This window comes from Carcharodon carcharias, chromosome 1 (genome assembly GCF_017639515.1).
Source record: "Carcharodon carcharias isolate sCarCar2 chromosome 1, sCarCar2.pri, whole genome shotgun sequence".
NCBI lineage: Eukaryota > Metazoa > Chordata > Chondrichthyes > Lamniformes > Lamnidae > Carcharodon > Carcharodon carcharias.
The window spans coordinates 248,306,987-248,325,960 of record NC_054467.1 but is presented as its reverse complement, the minus strand read 5'-3'; the positions used below and the strand labels follow the sequence as shown (position 1 = coordinate 248,325,960).

Genomic DNA, 18,974 nt, shown 5'->3' with positions numbered 1-18,974 from the left:
ATTTTTTTTTTTGACTTTCAATGGGACCAGGTGATCCGGGCCGGCAGCGAGCAGGCGGGCAGGTGAGTGAATGGGCGGGGCCGGAAAATTCTGCCCAAGGCATCGGGCCTACCGGGTTAGGGTCTCATGATTGAAGTAAATCCGCATCTAATAATAATAATTCAAAGGAAGAAGGAACTTTCACTTTGATGGCGTAATCTCAGGCCAGCCCAAAGCACTTTACAATAAAGGAGTTATTTTTGAAATGTGCTCGTTGCTGTAATGTAGGAAACACGGCAGCCAATCCGCAGACAGCCAAAAACCTGCAACCAGCAGGGGGATGACGACCAGGCTGGCTGTTTTTGTGATGCTGGTTGAGGGATGAACATTGGCCAGGGCATGAGGGAGAGCCCCCACCCCTGTCCTTCTTCGGAATAGTGTTGTGGGGTCTTTTATGCTTTCTGAGACTGCAGCTGGGGCCTCAGTTTAATGTCTCATTCAAAATATGGCACCTCTGACAGTGCAGCCCTACCCACCCCGCCCCCACTTTCCCCTCCCCTACCCCCCTCCCCCTACCCTACCCCCATCCCCCTACCCTCTCCCCTCCCCCAACCCTCCTCCACTCCCTTACCCCCCTCCACCCCCCCACCCCTACGCCCCCCACCCCACCCCTCAGTGCAGCACTCACCGCCCCCCACTTGGCGCAGCGCTGGCTGCATCAGCGTGGATTAAGTGCTCAAGTCTCTGGTGCAGGACTTAAACTCACAAACCTCTGACTCAGAGGCAGGAGCGCTACCAAGTGAGCCATGACCGGCACCAACAACCAAGCTGCAAGTGAACATCAGATCCTGAATTGCCTGGAGTTTAAGTAGAGCCATACAATAGTACAGAGCAAGGGGTGGCCTTTTGGCCCATCAACTCTTCATTGCCTATTCTACAGGCAATGCAATTCAGCGCACTGCCCCCTGCTCGTTCACCAGAGCCCTGCAAAATTTTCCTTTTCAAGTGTTCCCTTTGGAAAGCTACTACTGAATCTGTTTCCAATATCCTCTACGGGGAATGCATTCCAGATTAGAACCAAAAATTGCATCTTTCTATTGCATCTCCTTTGGCTCTTTTGCCAAACCGCGTAAGCACTTGTAAAGGGCTCTCACCTTCTGTTACAGGAGCTATGTCGACTAGCTTCAAGTAAAGGTTAGGAACGGGGGCACAGCTGGTCTCCTGTCGCAGGCTTTTGTTGTCTGGCAGCAGAAACGTGATTTCATATTTGTGACTGATCTTCAAGAACCCAACCTACAACAAGAACAGAACAACGGGAAGAATTTCAGAACATAGCTAGCCCATTCACTACATGGATCGATTTCACCAACTCCTGACATTTGGTCCCTACGCTCGGTCAAAGGGTAATGGTGCGTGGATGTTTTTTGCAAATGGAAAGCAGTTTCCAATGGTGTTCCACAGGGCTCAGTATTGCGGCTCTTGCTGTTACTGGTATATATTAATAATTTGGACTTAAGCGTGGGAGGCCCGATTGGGAAATTTGCAGATGACGCAAAAATTGGCCAAGTAGTTGATAGTGAAGAGAATAGCTGTTCTCTCCAGAACAATATCAAAGGTTTGGTTGAGTGGGTGAAAAAGTAGCAAATGGAATTCAATCCAGAAAAAGCTGAGGTAATGCATTTGGGGAGGGCAAACAAAGCAAGGGAATATTCAATAAACGGCGAGTTATTGAGAGGGGCTGAGGAAGTGAGAGGCCTTGGAGTGCATGTCCACATGTCCTGCCTGCCACACCTGAAGGTGGCAGGGCAGGTGGACAAGAAAACATATGGAATGCTCTCTTTCATTGGACGAAGTGTTGAATACAAAAGCAGGAATGTAATGATGGAACTGTATAACACACTGATTAAGCCACAGCTGGAATTTTGTGTAGAGTTCTGGTTTCCACATTACAGGAAGGACATAATTGCCCTGTAGAGGGTAGAGGAGATTCACAAGAATGTTGCGAGGGCTGTAAAATTGCAGCTATGAGGAGAGATTGGATAGGCTAGGGCTGTTTTCCCCGGAACAGACGAGGCTGAGGGTGACCTAATTTAGGTACACAAAATTATGAGGGGCCCAGATGGTTAGGCAGGAAAGACCTGTTTCCCCTAGCTGATGGGGTCAATTACCATGGGGCATAAAGTTAAGGTGATTGGTAGAAGGATTAGAGGGGACATGAAGGAAAACCTTTTCACCCAGAGGGTGGTGAGTGTCTGGAATTCATCATCTAAATTGGTGCTTAAGGCTGAAACGCTCAATTAATTTGAAAGGTACCTGGATCTGCACCTGAAGTGCTGTAACCTGCAAGGCTACGGACCAGGTGCTGGGAGGTGGGATTCAAATGAGCGGCTATGGTTTCTTTTTCTTTCCCTCTGTTTTGGCTGGTGCAGACACGATGGGCTGAACGGCCTCTTTCTGCACCATAACGTTTCTATGGTTCTACGGTACACTTGGGGCAGAAGCACAAATTGTCTCGCCCCCATAAAAGCTATAGACATCAATAGCCTTCCCCAAATGTTCTCTGATGAGAGGAACAACAATAATACTACTACAATCAGATCCAGGCCTTTTAGGAGGGAAAAACCAGGAAACACTTTTCCATACAAACAGTAGTGGGATTCAGCAACTCTCTTTTCCTTGGAAGGTAGGTGGCCAACCAGATCTTTCAAGTCTGAGATCAATAGATTTTTGTCAGGTTAGGATATGAAGCCGAGGCGGCTAAATGGTGTTGAGGTGCAGACCAGCAATGATCTCATTGAACAGTGGAATATGCTCAAAGGGCTGAATGGCCCCCTCCTGTTCCTAGGCTCCCAATGGGTGAAATGTTCCACCTAATTTCCCTTCTTATTCAAAATTCCTCACTTTCAATCTGTGCTGTGTAATATTTGAATCCTTGACAGTGACAACTGACGAAAGATATACGCAGTGTATACTTGTGAACTCAGTATTAACAGTGTTAGATAGGCATCTATTTGATTCCAGAGACTGGTATGAAGGAGCAAATAAGTTATATTTATACAGCAGCGACTGATCATGATCTTGGCGCATCCCAAAGAGCTTAAAAGTGCTGCTGGTAGACAAATATCTCAGCCATTTTACGTGCAGGAATGGGTTACGGTGGCATAGTGGTATTGTCACTGGACCCAGAGGCCCAGACTAAAGCCCTGGGGACATATGTTTGTAAATTAATAAATCTGAAATGGAAATTTAGGCCAGTGTTTTCTGGTCCCACCCAATGCAGAAAGTGCAAGACCATAAGACCAAAAGACCTAGGAGCAGAAATTAGGCCATTCAGCCCATCTAGTCTGCTCTGACATTCAATCATGGTTGATAAGTTTGATCCCCTTACCAATCAAGAACCTATCTATCTCGGTCTTAAATACACTCAATGACCTGGCCTCCACAGCCTTCTGTGGCAATGAATTCCATAGATTCACCACTCTCTGGCTAAAGAAGTTTCTCCTCATCTCTGTTCTAAAAGGTCTTCCCTTTACTCTGAGGCTGTGCCCTCGGGTCCTAGACTCTCCTACTAATGGAAGCATCTTCCCCATGTACACTCTAAGCAGGCCTTTCAGTATTCTGTAAGTTTCAATCAGATCCCCCCTCGTCCTTCTAAACTCCATCGAGAGAATGGAATTGGGGGGGGGGGGGTCTAGATAGCTAATTAGCATTTCTACCTGGATACAAGGCCTGTGTGATTCACATTGCCATGTAGATGTGTTTGAGAGAGAAAGGGTCCTTAGAAGCCATTGCAGGATTAGGTTGCAATTTGCCACAAAAAAAATCACAGATCATTCTGCAAGAATCCAAGAGATAGAGGTCCAGCAAATCTTTGTTGTTCACCACAAAAGAAGTGAGCGGGAGCTCATGCTCGGATTGAAGAGACTAAGTTTATGAGGGTTTAAACAAAGCTGGAAGATTCATCTAGCTTTCATTCGAGTGAGGGATCTCCTATACATCCCTCACTATGAAATTCAGTTCGGGGAGTAAAGGTTATCTGGCAGGAAAAGAAAAAGGGAACTGAGAATAGCTTTGGACTGGTTCCTGGAGAATGAAGTGTCCACTTGAAGGACAGTAAAGTATAATCATGGCGGGGGGGGGGGGGGGGTGCGGTGGTTTGTGGTTAAATCTTAAACATTAAATGGGGGAATCTTTTCTGTAGTTTAAACTATAAGTTGCTTACTGATTGTGTTTAGACAATGTGCTTTTAGTTTGTTTATTCCAGTAAAAGTCTTAAAACTTTACATCTTGTCATGTGATCCTTCCAGTCAATCACTGGAACTTCGAATATCTTTCTTTAAGTCGCTACAGAGATTCTAACACCATTTAACCACCAGACTAAGATCTGCAGCAACAAATGAACTAGACTGTTGCTCAAATACATTGAAATTCAGGAACTACTACTCACCCCTTCATTAGCTGAGTTATTTGAGGCATTTCTTGATTGAGCTCTGTTTTCAGACTTGTGTGTTTGTGAACTTAACTGAAAGTTCCTGCCCAAAGTCAATGGACCTTTGGCTGCTCTGTCAAACGTTTCCATCCACCCTCGGGTAGTTCCTGCTGTGGACGGGACTGGAAAATCGCGGCACCTGTCTCAGTAACGGTAGCCATGAAACTATTATCGATGTCACTAAAAACCCATCTGGTTCGCTAATGCCCTTCAGAAAAGGAAATCTATTATCCTTACCCGGTCTGGCCTACATATGACTCCAGACCCACAGCAATGTAGCTGAGTCTTAACTCACCTCAACGGCAATTAGGGGTAGGCAACAAATGTTGGTGCTTGCCAGTGATGCTCACATCCCATGAAAGAATTTTTTTAAAAACTTGAGGAACACGGGGATAGAACAGGGAATGGGACTGACAGGATTGTTCAGGAGAGCCGGCATAGACTCAAAGGGCAGAATGGCTTCCTTCTGTGCCATACTGACTGTATGATAACAATCTCTTTCCAGCTCACCTCAGTCAGGACCACAGAAGCCAAGGAAACACATCTATAGACTGCAAGCAACACTTGAACGCATACAATAGGCAGCCAATTTGTTTTTAGCCTCCTAGCTTTTTCACCGGAAGGAAATACATTTATACACGCAGGCAAACCCAGTGGGGCCTTTTGAAATCAAATAAGAGATTTAAAACCGCTAATGGCAGAGTCAGCGTAATGACCAGATAACTGGGATGAGAATATGTAATGGGTTTCAACTTACAACAGGTTTTAAAAGGGCTTTTTTTCTTGGTAACTTCAGAAACTGGAATGTAGGGCTAAACTCATAATGCGACTGAGCAACAAGGTTGGACAGACTAGGAGGAGGGGTATATATAGTTTTTTTTTATTTGTTCCTGGGATATGGGCATCGCTCGCCAGGCCAGAATTTATTGCTCATCCCTGACTGCACTTGTTCAGAGGGCATTTAAGGGTCAACCACATCGCTGTGGGTCTGGAGTCACATGTAGGCCAGACCAGGTAAGGGCAGCAGATTTCCTTCCCTAAAGGACATTAATGAACCAGATGGATTAATCACTGGGTCAGTCACTGCCGGAACCAGATTGCACCAGAACTGAAAGGCCTCGGTGTGCTGCAGTGTTCCAGTGAATCCCGATGCAATTAAGCTTCAGGAACAGCACCTCACCTTCTGACTAGGCATCTTAAAGCCTTCTGGACTCAATATGGAGTTCGACAATTTCAGACCGTGAACTCGGCCCCCCTCATTTTGATTTTTTTTTCTCCCCCTTGTGCTAGTCTGAATGTTGTTCTTCATGTTTTTACTTTCAGATGGAGCTGTTCATTATTCTGCCATTAACGCCCACTCTGGACAAATGCTTTGATTCTTTACTGCAACCATTATCACTCCCTTTGCCTTTTGCTCCATGACATCTTTGTCATTTAGTTTCTCTGACCCCCTACATTCCCGCGCACCTTCCCTTTTGTTCTCCTTCCCGTTCCCCACTATTGATGAGGCAAAATCCAACACATTTCTACCTCCCTTCAGTTCTGAAGACGTCATATCCGACTTGAAACACTAACTGTTTCGCTCTCCAAAGATGCTGCGAGGCCTGATGAGTTTTATCAGAGCTTTCTGTTTGTGTTTACTTTGCATCCGTTACTTAATCGAACATCCCTAGGTGCTTCACAGGGGCATTAGCAAACAAAATATGCTGCACCAGGAGATATTGGGACATATAACCAAAAGCTTGATTAAAGAGGTGGGTTTTAAGGAGTTTTTAAAGGAGGAAACAAAGGTAGAGAAGTGGAGAGGCTTAGAGAAGGAATTCCAGAGCTTTGGGCCTCCGGAATTGAAGGCACAGCCATCAATGGCGACGCGATTAAAACCAGGGGTCTCAGGAGACCAGAATTGGAGAGTTTTAAAATTGACGTATTGCTGGGCTGGAAACCAATGTAGCTCAGCCAGCAAATACAGGGGTGACGGGTGAGTAGGTAGAATACTTGGCGCAAGATAGAATAGGAGAGGAGTTTTGTTTAAGGTCAAGTGGGTTGGAGGATGGAAGATATCGCAATTGATTGCAACTAGGAGTCTGCATGGCATTCTCACATAGTGATTGTGGGATTTAAGAACGAATACAGCTTTAATGATGTCTAGCTTAACGGCTTTGCTCGCGATGGACACATCAGCAAACAGCCAAGTGACACCAATATAGATCACAGATCACTTGTCTTTGTTAACTTTCAAGTTGAATCTTTTAGTAGCTAAATTGCCAAATGTCAGTTTGGCTTAATGGCCAGTTTCCATGGCGTAATTTTTTTCCTGTGGTTAACACGAAGCCTAGGCTTCAAAAACCTGGTTCAATTGTTAGATGACTTAGGGACGTACAGGTTCTAAGCATGGTGTGATGTTGTTACATCACCATGGAGTCCTGGAAGTGTCAGTTGTGGCTCAATCGGTAGCACTTTCGCCTCTGAGTCATGGGGCTCTGGGTTTAATTCCCTCTCTGGGACTTGAGCACAAAAATCATGGCTGCCACTCAAATGCAATACCAAGGGGGCACTGCACTGTCAGAGGTGCCATCTTTCAGTTAAGACATTAAACTGAGGTTCCACCTGCCTGTCCGGGTGGATGTGAAACATCCCATAGCACTATTTTGAAGAGGAGCTGGGGAGTTAACCCTGGTGTCCTGGCCAACATTTATCACAAAAACAGCTTATCTGATCATCATCACAATGCTATTTGTAGGAGTTCGTTGCGTGCAAATTGGCTGCTGTATTCCCTACATCACAAGAGTGACTACATTTCTTCATTAATAATATAAAAGCAAAATACTACGGATGCTGGAATTCTGAAATTAAAACAGAAAATGCTAGAAAAACTCAGCAGGTCTGGCAGCATCTGTGGAGAGAGAAACAGAGTTAACGTTTCGAGTCCGTATGACTCTTCTTCACAGCTAAATATCAAATATCCCGACTGACTCATACTTTTGACAAACCAAAATGGAGAAGGTTTATTTGGGAAGGCACTGAATGCAATGAGAGACTTCACTGGGAACTTACAGGGGTGAAGTCAAGGCATTGGAGGGAGTGCACAAAGCCCCAAACAACCCATCTAACCAACCCTTCAAGCACCACATGTGACAGAGTCTGATTTTCTTCATTGGCTGTAAAGCGTTGAGGGATACCCTGTGGTTGTAAAAGGCAATAGATAAATGCAAGTCATTTTTTTCATGTGATAAATGAGCAGATAGTGTTTTTAGTGGGACTGAGAGGTAAACGTTGACCAGATGTTGGGTTTAGTCCAAGAAAGGGTAAACCAGCTTGGAAGGAGCAGGCTTGAGGGGCTGAATGGCTTTCCCCATTTCATAGTTCTATATTTTCTTACAACCTTTTCTTTCTTAGGCAGCCCCTGGGATCGAGGATGGCTTGCTTCCAATTTGGTTCGATGGGTTCCGGGATGGCTGGTAGAGTCCAATGCGCAATCTGCAGACTCTGCCACATGTGGGGCAAGTGGTGCTTAAAGGGTTGGGTAGATGGGTTGTTTGGGGGTTTGTGCACTCCCTCCAATGCCTGGACTTCACCTCTGCAAGTTCCCAGTGAAGTGTCTCAATGCATTCAGCGCCTTCCCAAATAAACCTTCTCCATTTTGGTCTGTCACAAGCGTGAGTCAGCAGGGATGCCTGATCTTCTCAGGGTTTCTTTGACGACAGCCCTAAAGCGTTTCTGTTCTCCTCCTGCGAGACTCCTTCCATGACCGAGTTCCGAGTACAGCAGTTGCTTCGGGAGTCTGCTGTCAGGCATACGAATGGCACCCCGCCCAGCGGAGCCAATTTTGAGTGATCAGCTCCTCTGTGCTGGGCATGTTAGCTTGGGAGAGGATGTCGCAGTTGGAGCGCCTTTCTTGACGCTGGATTTGGAGGGTCTCGCTGATGATACTTCTCCTATGCGCTGGGGTGCCTCTGCTGTAGGCTGGCCAAAGTCTCCAAAGCATAATGGATCACCGGGATCGCTGCTGCCCAGTAAACCATGACCTTAGCCTTTAATTCTACTCTTAACTGGCACTTTAATAGGGAGCGCTCCTCGTATATTGTGCTCTGTAAGCAATTGCGCATTAAAGAAAAAACATTCTGCCCCACAATTGCGTATAATCTTTAACCATATCTTTGATTTGGTTTTTGCTTATATATTCTGATCGCTGTAATATGTTTTTGAAGATGTTCCACTAGCACCATCAGATATCAGCATGTGAAGCTCAACAGTATAAACATGACCTACATATGACTGGCAATTGATTGGTTCCAGGGCTGAAAACAAGGCTCGCTGAATGGTCCAGGCATTATTTCCCTGGAGTACAAAATCGTGCAACTCTTTATATCCCTCAGTCTTCCCTCACCTCCACAATCCAGAGCTTCTTTGAATTGCAGCACCGGAGGCCATTTGGCCCATTGCATCTGTGTCGACTCTCTGCAAGAGCAACTCACCTTTTTCCTCTTTAGATAATGATTCAATTCTCCTTGAAAGCCATGATTGAACCTGCCTCCACCACACTCTCATGCAGTGCATTCCAGACCTTAACCATCTACTGCATAAACATTTTTGTTCTCATGTCATCATTGCTTCTTTTGCCAATCACCCTAAATTAGTGTCTTATGGTTCTCAGTCCTTCCACAATGGGAACAGTTTCTCTCTACTCTGTCCAAGCCCCTCATGATTTTGAATACCTCTATCAAATCTCCTCTCAGCCTTCTTTTCTCCCAGGAAAACAGCCTCAGCTTCTCCAATCTATCTCCATAACTGAAGTTCCCCATCCCTGGAACTATTCTTGTGAATCTTTTAAGCACCCTCTCTAATGCCTTCACATCCTTCCTAAACTGTGGTGCCCAGAACTGGATGCAATACTCCAGTTGAGGCTGAACAAGTGTTTTATACAAGTTTAGCATAACTTCCTTGCTTTTTTTAAAAGTCTATGCCCCTAATAGTGAAACCTAGAAAGCTCTATGCTTTATTAAGTGCTCTCTCCTGCAATAATTTGTGCACATAAACTCCCAGGTCCCTCTGCTTCTCCACAGGATTGTGTCTCTTTCTGCTATTCCGACCAAAATGAATCACTTACACTTCATTTCATGAAGCCCGAACTTGGCTTTGCGCAACCAAGTCAAGGGATTTAAATGCACGCACTTGATTAAAACTGCCTGTCCCAAACCAGTTCACAGACAGTTATAGAGTCATGTGTCATTACGGCACAGAAGGAAGCCATTCTGCCCATCGAGACAAGGGCAGCTCTCTGGAGAGCAATCAGCCTCAGCTGGACTACCCAAAGCATATTACTGGCACAATGTCAACTATTTTGCAAAGATCAAAGTTCCACAGACAACAATGAAGTGAATGATGATGAATTGCTTTTCCTGGTGTAGCTGTGGAAAGCTGTTGGTCAGAAAACTGAAAGAACTTCCTACTTCTCGCCCAGAATTACACAACAGGACAGAGATAGGCCATCAACCCAACTAGTCTGTGCACACATGGTTCCTCTTATTCTAGTTAGCTTACCCCAGCTTTTTGATATGTCTTTCTGTTTTTATTTCGTGTACATATCTAATTTCCTTTTGAAAACATCTAAGCCATTTGCTTCAGCCAAAGTACCAAGTTCCGCAATCCAACCACTCTCTGACTAAATTAGCTTCTCCTTCCTTCCCTATTGGATTTAACAGGGACTATCTTGCATTTATACTCAGCAGGTCTGGCAGCATCTGTGGAGGGAAAGGGAATTAACATTTCAGGTCATGGCGTCATGGCCTTTAATCAGATCTTTGTTTTTCTCTCTCTCTCAAAGATACTGCTGAGTATTTCCGGTATTTTTTGTTTTCATTTCAGATTTCCAGTGTCTGCAGTATTTTGCTTTTGTGTTTATGACCCCTGGTTTTGAATCCTCCCATAACTAAAAACATTCTTATCCATTCAATCCATTTAGCTGTTAAGTCTTTCCCAATAGCTGTAATCTTTCAGTCCTGCTGCCATTCTTGTAAACCTTTCTCACAGAGTCATAGAGTTATACAGCACAGAAAACAGGCCCTTCGGCCCATCGTGTCTGTACTGGCCATCAGGCACCTATCTATTTTAATGCCATTTTCCAGCTCGTGGCCCATAGCCCTGTATGCTATGGCATTTCAGGTGCTCATCTAAATATTTCTTAAATGTTGTGAGGGTTCCTGCCTCTACCACCCCCTCAGGCAGTGTGTTCCAGATTCCAACCACCCTCTGGGTGAAAAAAATCTTTCCTCAAATCCCCTCTAAACCTCCTGCCCCTTACCTTAAATTGATGACCACTGGTTATTGACACCTCCACTAAGGGGAAAAGATTCTTCCTATCTACACCCCTCAATTTTGTATACCTCTCTCAGGTCTCCCCTCAGCCTTCTCTGTTCTAAGGAAAACAACCCTAGCCTTTCCAGTCTCTCTTCATAGCTGAAACGCTCCAGCCCAGGAACATCCTGGTGAATCTCCTCTAGTGCCTCTCCAGTGCAATCACATCCTTCATATAGTGTGGTGACCAGAACTACATACAGTACTCCAGCTGTGACCTAACTAATGTATAATACAGCTCCAACATAACCTCCCTGCTCTTATATTCTATGCCTTGGCTAATAAAGGCAAGTATCCCATATACCTTCTTAACCACCTTACCTACCTGTGCTGCTGCCTTCAGGGATCTATGGACATGTACACCAAAGTTCCTCTGATCCTCTGTACTTCCTAGGGTCCTACCGTTCATTGTGTATTCCCTTGCCATTTTAGTCCTCCCAAAATGCATCACCTCACACTTCTCAGGATTACATCCAACAGAGGGCGCTGGTGAGAAGTGACTGAACCATTCTGGGAGAAGTCACCACAGACACCGCGACTCAGGAGGGAATCGAGGAGGACCCACTGTCAAAGAACAGAATAGCCCCAAACATTAAATTGCTGTAGTGTTTCCATCCCTCTCTCCTCCTCAAACCTAAAAAAAGAGAGGAAGAGGCAGTGCCTTCAGGAGTGCACCAGACCTGCGAGGGACACTCTTCTGAAAGTAGATTTTAAAGAAAAAGCAGCTGATAGGTGAGTAAATCCTGGGAGCAGACTCAGAGGGGGGAGCACCAGAGCAGTGAGTATAAATCCAGCTTACCACGAGGACTCATGGCCTTGTATCCAGGGAGCAGACTCGAAGGGAGGAGCACCAGAGCAGTGAGTCTAAATCTAGCTTACCTCGGGGATTCGCAGCCTTGTCTCCAGGGAGCAGACTCGGAGGGAGGAGCACCGGAGCGGGGACCTTGGGGCACAGAGTAACTGAAGCCAAAATTGAAAAAGTGATGTAACATGAAAGCTGTGACCTGATTGGTTGGTAGGAAATCTGCACCAAGTTTGAAAAAAAAACACTGCAAAGCTAATTAATAAATTAATTAACTAAGTCAAGATGGCTGGGCAGGTGGTGTGCTGTAGCTGTATGATGTGGGAGCTGGCAGATCTCATTGCGAGACGCAGTGACCACATCTGCAGCAAGTGTTGGTTGCTGTAGGAACTCCGGTTCAGAATTGATGAGCTGGAGTCCGAGCTCCGGATGCTGCGGCACATCCGGGAGGGGGAGTGTTACCTGGACACTTTGTTTCAGGAGGCGGTCACACCCGGTAGATTAAGTACCTCAAGTTCAGTCAGTGGTCAGGGTCAGCAACGTGTGACTGCAAGTGTGGTAGGGAGAGGGATCCTGTGTGCAGGAACAGAGAAGCCTCAGCTCTTGACCTTGTCAACAGATACGGGGTACTTGCTCCCTGTGTGGATAAGGAACAGGGCTGTAGGGAGGATGTAGGGCTGTAGCTGACCATGGCAAAGGAGGCCATTCAAGAGGGGGCAGCAAAAAGACAAGTGGTAGTTGTAGGGGATTCTATAATTAAGGGAATTGATAGCATCCTTTGTAAGGATCGAGAGTCCCACATGGTATGTTGCCTGCCCGGCGCCAGGGTGAGGGACATCTCTGACCGGCTTGAAAGGATATTGGAGAGGGAGGGGGAGGATCCAGTTGTTGTGGTCCACGTCGGGACAAATAACATAGGTAAGACTAGGAAAGAGGACCTGTTTGGGGATTATCAGGAACTAGGAACTAAATTAAACAGGTCCTCAAGGGTTATAATCTCCGGATTACTACCCGAGCCACTTGCAAATTGGCATAGGGACGCGAGAATAAGGGAAGTAAATATGTGGCTAAAGGAGTGGTGTGGGAAAGAGGGGTTCCATTTCGTGGGGCACTGTCATCAGTATTGGAACAGCAGGGATCTGTACCTTTGGGATAGTCTCCACCTGAACCGATCTGGGACCAATGTTCTGTTGAAAAGGATAAATAGGGTGATCAACAGGACTTTAAAAAATTGGGGGGGGGGGGGAGAAGGGAAGGGTAAAACACCAAGAAGTATGACTAATGGGAAACAAAGCAGCAGGTTAGTGTGTGGGAGGGTGGATTCGACTTCATGGAAAATTATGAAAAAACTGAAAAGAAAGGAGAGCCCAGGAGACAAAACTAGCCAATAATATAAAAGAAGATTGCAAGAGCTTTTTTAGATATATAAAGGGTAAAACAGAGGCAAAAGTGGACATTAGGCTGCTGGAAAATGACGCTGGAGAAGTAGTAGTGGGGAACAAAGAAATGGCGGAGGAATTGAATAGGAACTTTGCGTCAGTCTTCACGGTGGAAGACACGAGTAACATCCCCAAAGTTCATGAGAGTCAGGGGGCAGAGGTGTGTATGATGGCCATTACCAAGGAGAAGGTACTAGGAAAAGTGAAAGGTCTGAAGGTGGATAAATCACCTGAACCAGATGGATTACACCCCAGAGTTCTGAAGGAGATAGCTGAAGAGATAGTGGAGGCGTTAATGGTGATCTTTCAGGAATCACTTGAGTCAGGGAGGGTCCCAGAGGACTGGAAAATCACTAATGTAACCCCCCTGTTTAAGAAGGGAGTGAGGCAAAAGACAGGAAATTACAGGCCGATTAGCCTGACTTCAGTTGTTGGTAAGATTTTAGAGTCCATTATTAAGGATGAGATTTCAGAATACTTGGAAGTGCATAATAAAATAGGGCAAAGTCAGCATGATTTCATCAAGGGGGGGGTCATGCCTGACAAATCTGTTAGAATTCTTTGAGGAGGTAACAATTAGGTTAGACAAAGGAGATCCAATGGATGTTATCTACTTGGATTTCCAAAAGGCCTTTGACAAGGTGCCGCACAGGAGGCTGCTCAGTAAGATAAGAGCCCATGGTGTTAGAGGCAAGGTACTAGCATGGATAGAAGATTGGCTGTCTGGCAGGAGGCAGACAGTGGGGATAAAGGCGTCCTTCTCAGGATGGTGGCCAGTGACTAGTGGAGTCCCACAGGGGTCAGTGTTGGGACCACAACTTTTCACCTTATACATTAATAATCTAGATGAAGGGACTGAGGGCAACCTGGCTAGGTTTGCAGATGATACAAAGATAGGTGGAGGGACAGGTAGTATTGAGGAGGCGGGGAGACTGCAGAAGGATTTAGACAGGTTAGGAGAATGGGCAAAGAAGTGGCAGATGGAATACAACGTGGGCAAGTGTGAGGTCATGCACTTTGGTAGGAAGAAGAGGCATAGACTATTTTATAAATGAGGAGAGAATTCAGAAATCCGGAGTGCAAAGGGACTTGGGAGTCCTAGTCCAGGATTCTCTTAAGGTTAACTTGCAGGTTGTGTCGGAAGTTAGGAAGGCAAATGCAATGATGGCATTTATTTCGAGAGGACTAGAATATAAAAGCAGGGATGTGCTGCTGAGGCTTTATAAGGCTCTGGTCAGACCACATTTAGAATATTGTGAGCAATTTTTGGCTCTGTACCTAAGGAATGATGTTCTGGCCCTGGAGAGGGTCCAGAGGACGTTCACGAGAACGATCCCAGGAATGAAAGGCTTAACATATGAAGAACGTTTGAGAACTCTGGATCTATACTCGATGGAGTTTAGAAGGATAAGGGGGGATATGATTGAAACTTACAGAATACTGAAAGGCCTGGATAGAGTGGACATGGGGAAGATGATTCGATTAGTAGGAGAGACTAGGACCCAAGGGCACAGCCTCAGAGTAAAGGGAAGACCTTTTAAAACAGAGATGAGGAGAAATTTCTTTAGCCAGAGAGTGGTGAATCTATGGAATTCATTGCCACAGAAGGCTGTGGAGGCCAGGTCATTGAATGTAAATGTATTTAGAACTGAGATAGATAGGTTCTTGATTGGTAAAGGGATCAAAGGTTACGGGGAGAAGGCGGGAGAATGGGGTTGAGAAACTTATCAGCCACAATTGAATGGCAGAGCAGACTCGATGGGCCGAATGGCCTATTTTCTGCTCCTATGTTTTATGGTCTAAATTCCATTTTCTGCTGCTCTGCCCATCTTACTAGCCCATCTATATAGTCCTGTAATCTAAGGCTTTCCTCCTCACTATTTACAACACCACTAATTTTTGTGCTGCCTGTGAACTTACTGATCATATCTCCTATATTCTTGTTTAAATCATTAATGTACACTACAAACAGCAAGGGTCCCAGCACCGATCCCTGCTGTACACCACTTGTCACAGGCTTCCAATCACAAAAACAACCTTCGAACATCACCCTCTGCCTCCTGCCACTAAGCCAATTTTGGATCCAATTTGCCAAATTGCCCTGGATTCCATGCGCTCTTACCTTCTTGACCATTCTCCCATGAGGGACCTTGTCAAAAGCCTTATTAAGTCCATTTTTCCTATGTTATTTATATAGGACAGCTGACAGAATTGTCCACAGTACTCTAAGTGCAGCCTGACCAAGGTCATGTACAATATCTAAGCCCTATCTTACTCAGAATCTTTATCATCCTCCTGACAGGCAAAGAGTTACCTATTATTACATTTACTGTTCGGTAGTTCTTCTGAAGTACAACACCTGTGACAGTGTAGCACTCCTTCAGTACTGCACTGAGGCCTCAACAGAATGCTGAAAGACAAGGGCAGGGGAAGATGTGTATGGTAGTTGCATCATGCTGGGACCTTCTGTAGTGACTGTTCCAACCTGAACACCCTTGTCCGTTCCTCAGTCACTCCTAACACCCCTTTCTTTCTCAAATGACCCCTTTCCATGGAAGTGTAGGGGGTGCAACGCCTGTCCTTTTACCTCCTCCCTTCTCACCATATCAGACCCAGAACACTCCTTCCAAGTGATTTACTTCTATTTCTTTCAATACAATATACTATATTGTACTCACTACTTATTATGTGGTTTCCTCCACATTGGGGAGACCAAACGCAGACTGGATGACCATTTTGCGGAACACCTCAGTTCAGTTTGCAAGCATGACCCCAAGCTTCCTATTTCTTATCATTTCAATTCTTCATCTTGCTCAGACTCTGACCTTCCTGCCCTCGGTCTGCAACAGTGTTCCAGTGAAGCTCAATGCAAGCTCGAAGGACAGAACCTTATCTTACGTCTCGACACACTAAACCCTTCTGGACTCAATATTGAGTTCAAGGGCTTTAGATCTTAACTTCTGCCTCCATCTTGTTCTGTGCTTTCTTTTCTAGAAAATCTAGAACTATGGGGGTCACTATTTAAAAATAAGGGGCCGCCCATTTAAAATGGAGATGAGGCAAATTTTTTTTCTCTCAGCAGGTTAGGTGTCTTTGGAACTCTCTTCCTGAAAAGGGGGTGGAAGGAGTCTTTGAATATATTTAAGGCAGAGATGGATAGATTCTTGTTAAGCAAGGGGGTGATAGGTTATCAAGGGTAGGCGGGATGCAGATTTGAGGTTACTATCAGATCAGCCATGATCTTGTTAAATGGCGGTGCAGGCTCGAGGGGCCAAAGAGCCTCCTCCTGCTCCTAGTTCATATATTTGTTTTTGTTTGTTTTGCTGAGTTGTTCTTGTCTAGTTTCTTTCTTTATCCCTTCATGATGCATTCAGGTAAAAGTTTTATGTAGCAATTCACACCTCATTTATTTATTTACCATATCCATTACCACTCTCTTTGACTGCTGAACCATGAAATCGTTTGTTATTTAATCTTCCCTGCCCTCCACCCTATCACACAACTTCTCCTTTGCTCTTCCTGTCCCTCTCCCCTTCTGTGGGCTTATGCTTACATTTCTACTTTCCTTCACATCTGGCAAAATGTCATCCACCTGAATCTGCTTCTCTCCACAGATGCTGCCTGACCTGCTGAGTTTTTCCAGCCTTTCTTTGTTTTTATTTCAGATTTCTAGCATCCGCAGTATTCTGATTTTGTACCACTAGGCCATTCGGCCCCTCTGCCATTTAGTTAGATCATAGCTGATCTTCAACCTCAATGCCATCTTCCCGTACTATAGATGTCATTGGCATCTAGAAACCTATCGACCTTTGCTTTGAACATACTTAATGAATGAACCTCCACAACCCTCCGTGGTAGAGAATTCCATAGATTTACCACCCTCTAATGGAAGAAGTTCCTCCTCATTTCGGTCCTAAAAGGCCTACCTCTTGTTCTGAGGCTGTGCCCCCTGGTTCTAGACCCCCATCCCAACCAGGGGAAACATCCTTCCTGCTTCTACCCTGTCCAGCCCTATAAGAATTTTGTTCACTTTAATGAAGTCACCTCTCATTCTTCTAAATACAGAGAATACAGGCCCATCTCTCCTCATCTGACAATCCTGCTATCCAAGGGTTAGTCTGGAGAACCTTTGCGCTCTCTCTATGGCCAAGATAACCTTCCTTAGATAAGGAGACCAAAATTGCACACAATACTGTAGCTGTGGTCTCACCAAGGCTCTATACAACTGCAGCAAGACTTCCTTATTCTTGCACTTAAATTCTCTTGCAGTAAAGGCTAATTGCTTGTCACACGTGCATATTAGCTTTCAGTGACTTATGAACAAGAACACTCAGGTTCCTTTGAACATTACCACTTCCTAATCTCTCACCATTTAAGGAATGCTCTACATTTCTGTTTTTCCTACTGAAGTGGATAACTTCACATTTTTCTACATTATATTCAACCTTGTCATGACCTTGCTCTTAAAGCCTCTTTGCATCCTCCTCACAACTCACATTCCCACCAAGTTTTGTGTCAACAACAAATTTGGAAATATTACATTCGATCCCTACATCCAGATCATTGATACAGATTGTGAATAGCTGTGGCCCCAGCACTGATCCTTCCAGTACCCACTAGCCACAGCCAAGCTGAGAACCTTATCCCTATTCTCTGTCCGTCAACCAATTCTCAATCCACATCACTATATTACCTGCAATCCAATGTGCTCTAATTTTGCTTGTTAACATCTTGTGCAGGATCTTATCAAAAATCTTCTGAAAATCCAAATACACCACATCCACTGGATCTTCCTTATCTATCCTGCGAGTAAAGTTCTCAAAAAACTTCAACAGGTTTGTCAAACATGAGTTTCCTTCCATAAATCTATGTTGACTCTGCCCAATCCTATTATTATTTTCCAAATGCCCAGTTATCACTTCCGATATAATACATTCTAGAACCTTCCCTACTGATGTCAGGCTGACAGGCTTGTAGTTCACCATTTTCCCTCTCCTTCCTTTCTTAAATAGTGGACTACCTTCCAATCCGTGGACATTGTTCAAGAAGCCATAGAATTTTGAAAGATGACCACCCAATGTGTTCACTATCTCTACAGTCACATCTTTCAACACTGTGGGACGCCGATCATCAGGTCCAGGGGATTTATTAACTTTCAGTCTCATTAATTTCTCCAGCACTACTTCTTTGCGAATACTAATTTGTTTCAGGTCCTCAATCTCACTAGTCCCTTGGCTCCCCAAAACTACAGGGAGATTTTTTATATCTTCATCTGTAAAGGTAGGTACAAAGTATTTGTTTAGTTTCTCTGCCATTTCCTTGTTACATACTATAAATTTTCCTGTAATGGGCGCTCATTTGTCTTTACTAACCTTTTCCTTTTCACATACTTATAGAAGCTTTTACAGTCTGTTTTTAAGTTCCTCGCTAGTTTACCCTGATATTCCATTTCTCTATCAATTTCTTGGTCCTCCTTTGCTGATTTAAAAAAAAACCAATCCTCAGGCCTATTCCTTTTTAGGCAACTTCCTTAAATGCTAGCCATTGCCCATCTACAGTCATACCATTTTTAATTTCATTTTACGGAATGTGGGCATCGTTGGCTGGGCCACCGCTAGCGGCCCTTGAGAAGATGGTGGTGAGCTGCCTTCTTGAACCGCTGCAGTCCACGTGGTGTAGGTACACCCACAGTGCTGTTAGGAAGGGAGTTCCAGAATTTTGACCCAGCGACAGTGAAGGAACAGCGATATATTTCCAAGTCAGGATGGTGAGTGGCTTGAAGAGGAACTTCCAGGTGGTGGTGTTCTCATCTATCTGCTGCCCTTGTCCTTCTAGATGGCAGTGGTCGTGGGTTTGGAAGGTGCTGCCTAAGGAGCCGTGGTGATTTTCTTCAGTGCATCTTGTAGATGGT

At 44.9% G+C, this 18,974-nt stretch overlaps 1 protein-coding gene across 8 annotated transcripts in view; it reads right to left on the bottom strand.

Moving 5' to 3' along the window:
• Positions 1–18,974, bottom strand: part of c1h20orf27 (chromosome 1 C20orf27 homolog) — a 147,526-nt gene that overhangs the window by 62,145 nt on the left and 66,407 nt on the right. For 7 of the 8 annotated variants that reach the window (XM_041210760.1, XM_041210546.1, XM_041210677.1 and 4 more), the window contains one exon: positions 1,134–1,272. In XM_041210760.1, the coding sequence (XP_041066694.1) occupies positions 1,134–1,272 (139 nt within the window). Of the gene's footprint in view, positions 1–1,133; positions 1,273–4,426; positions 4,574–18,974 lie in introns of those variants that run through there. The other variant, XM_041210977.1, reaches the window with a different exon arrangement.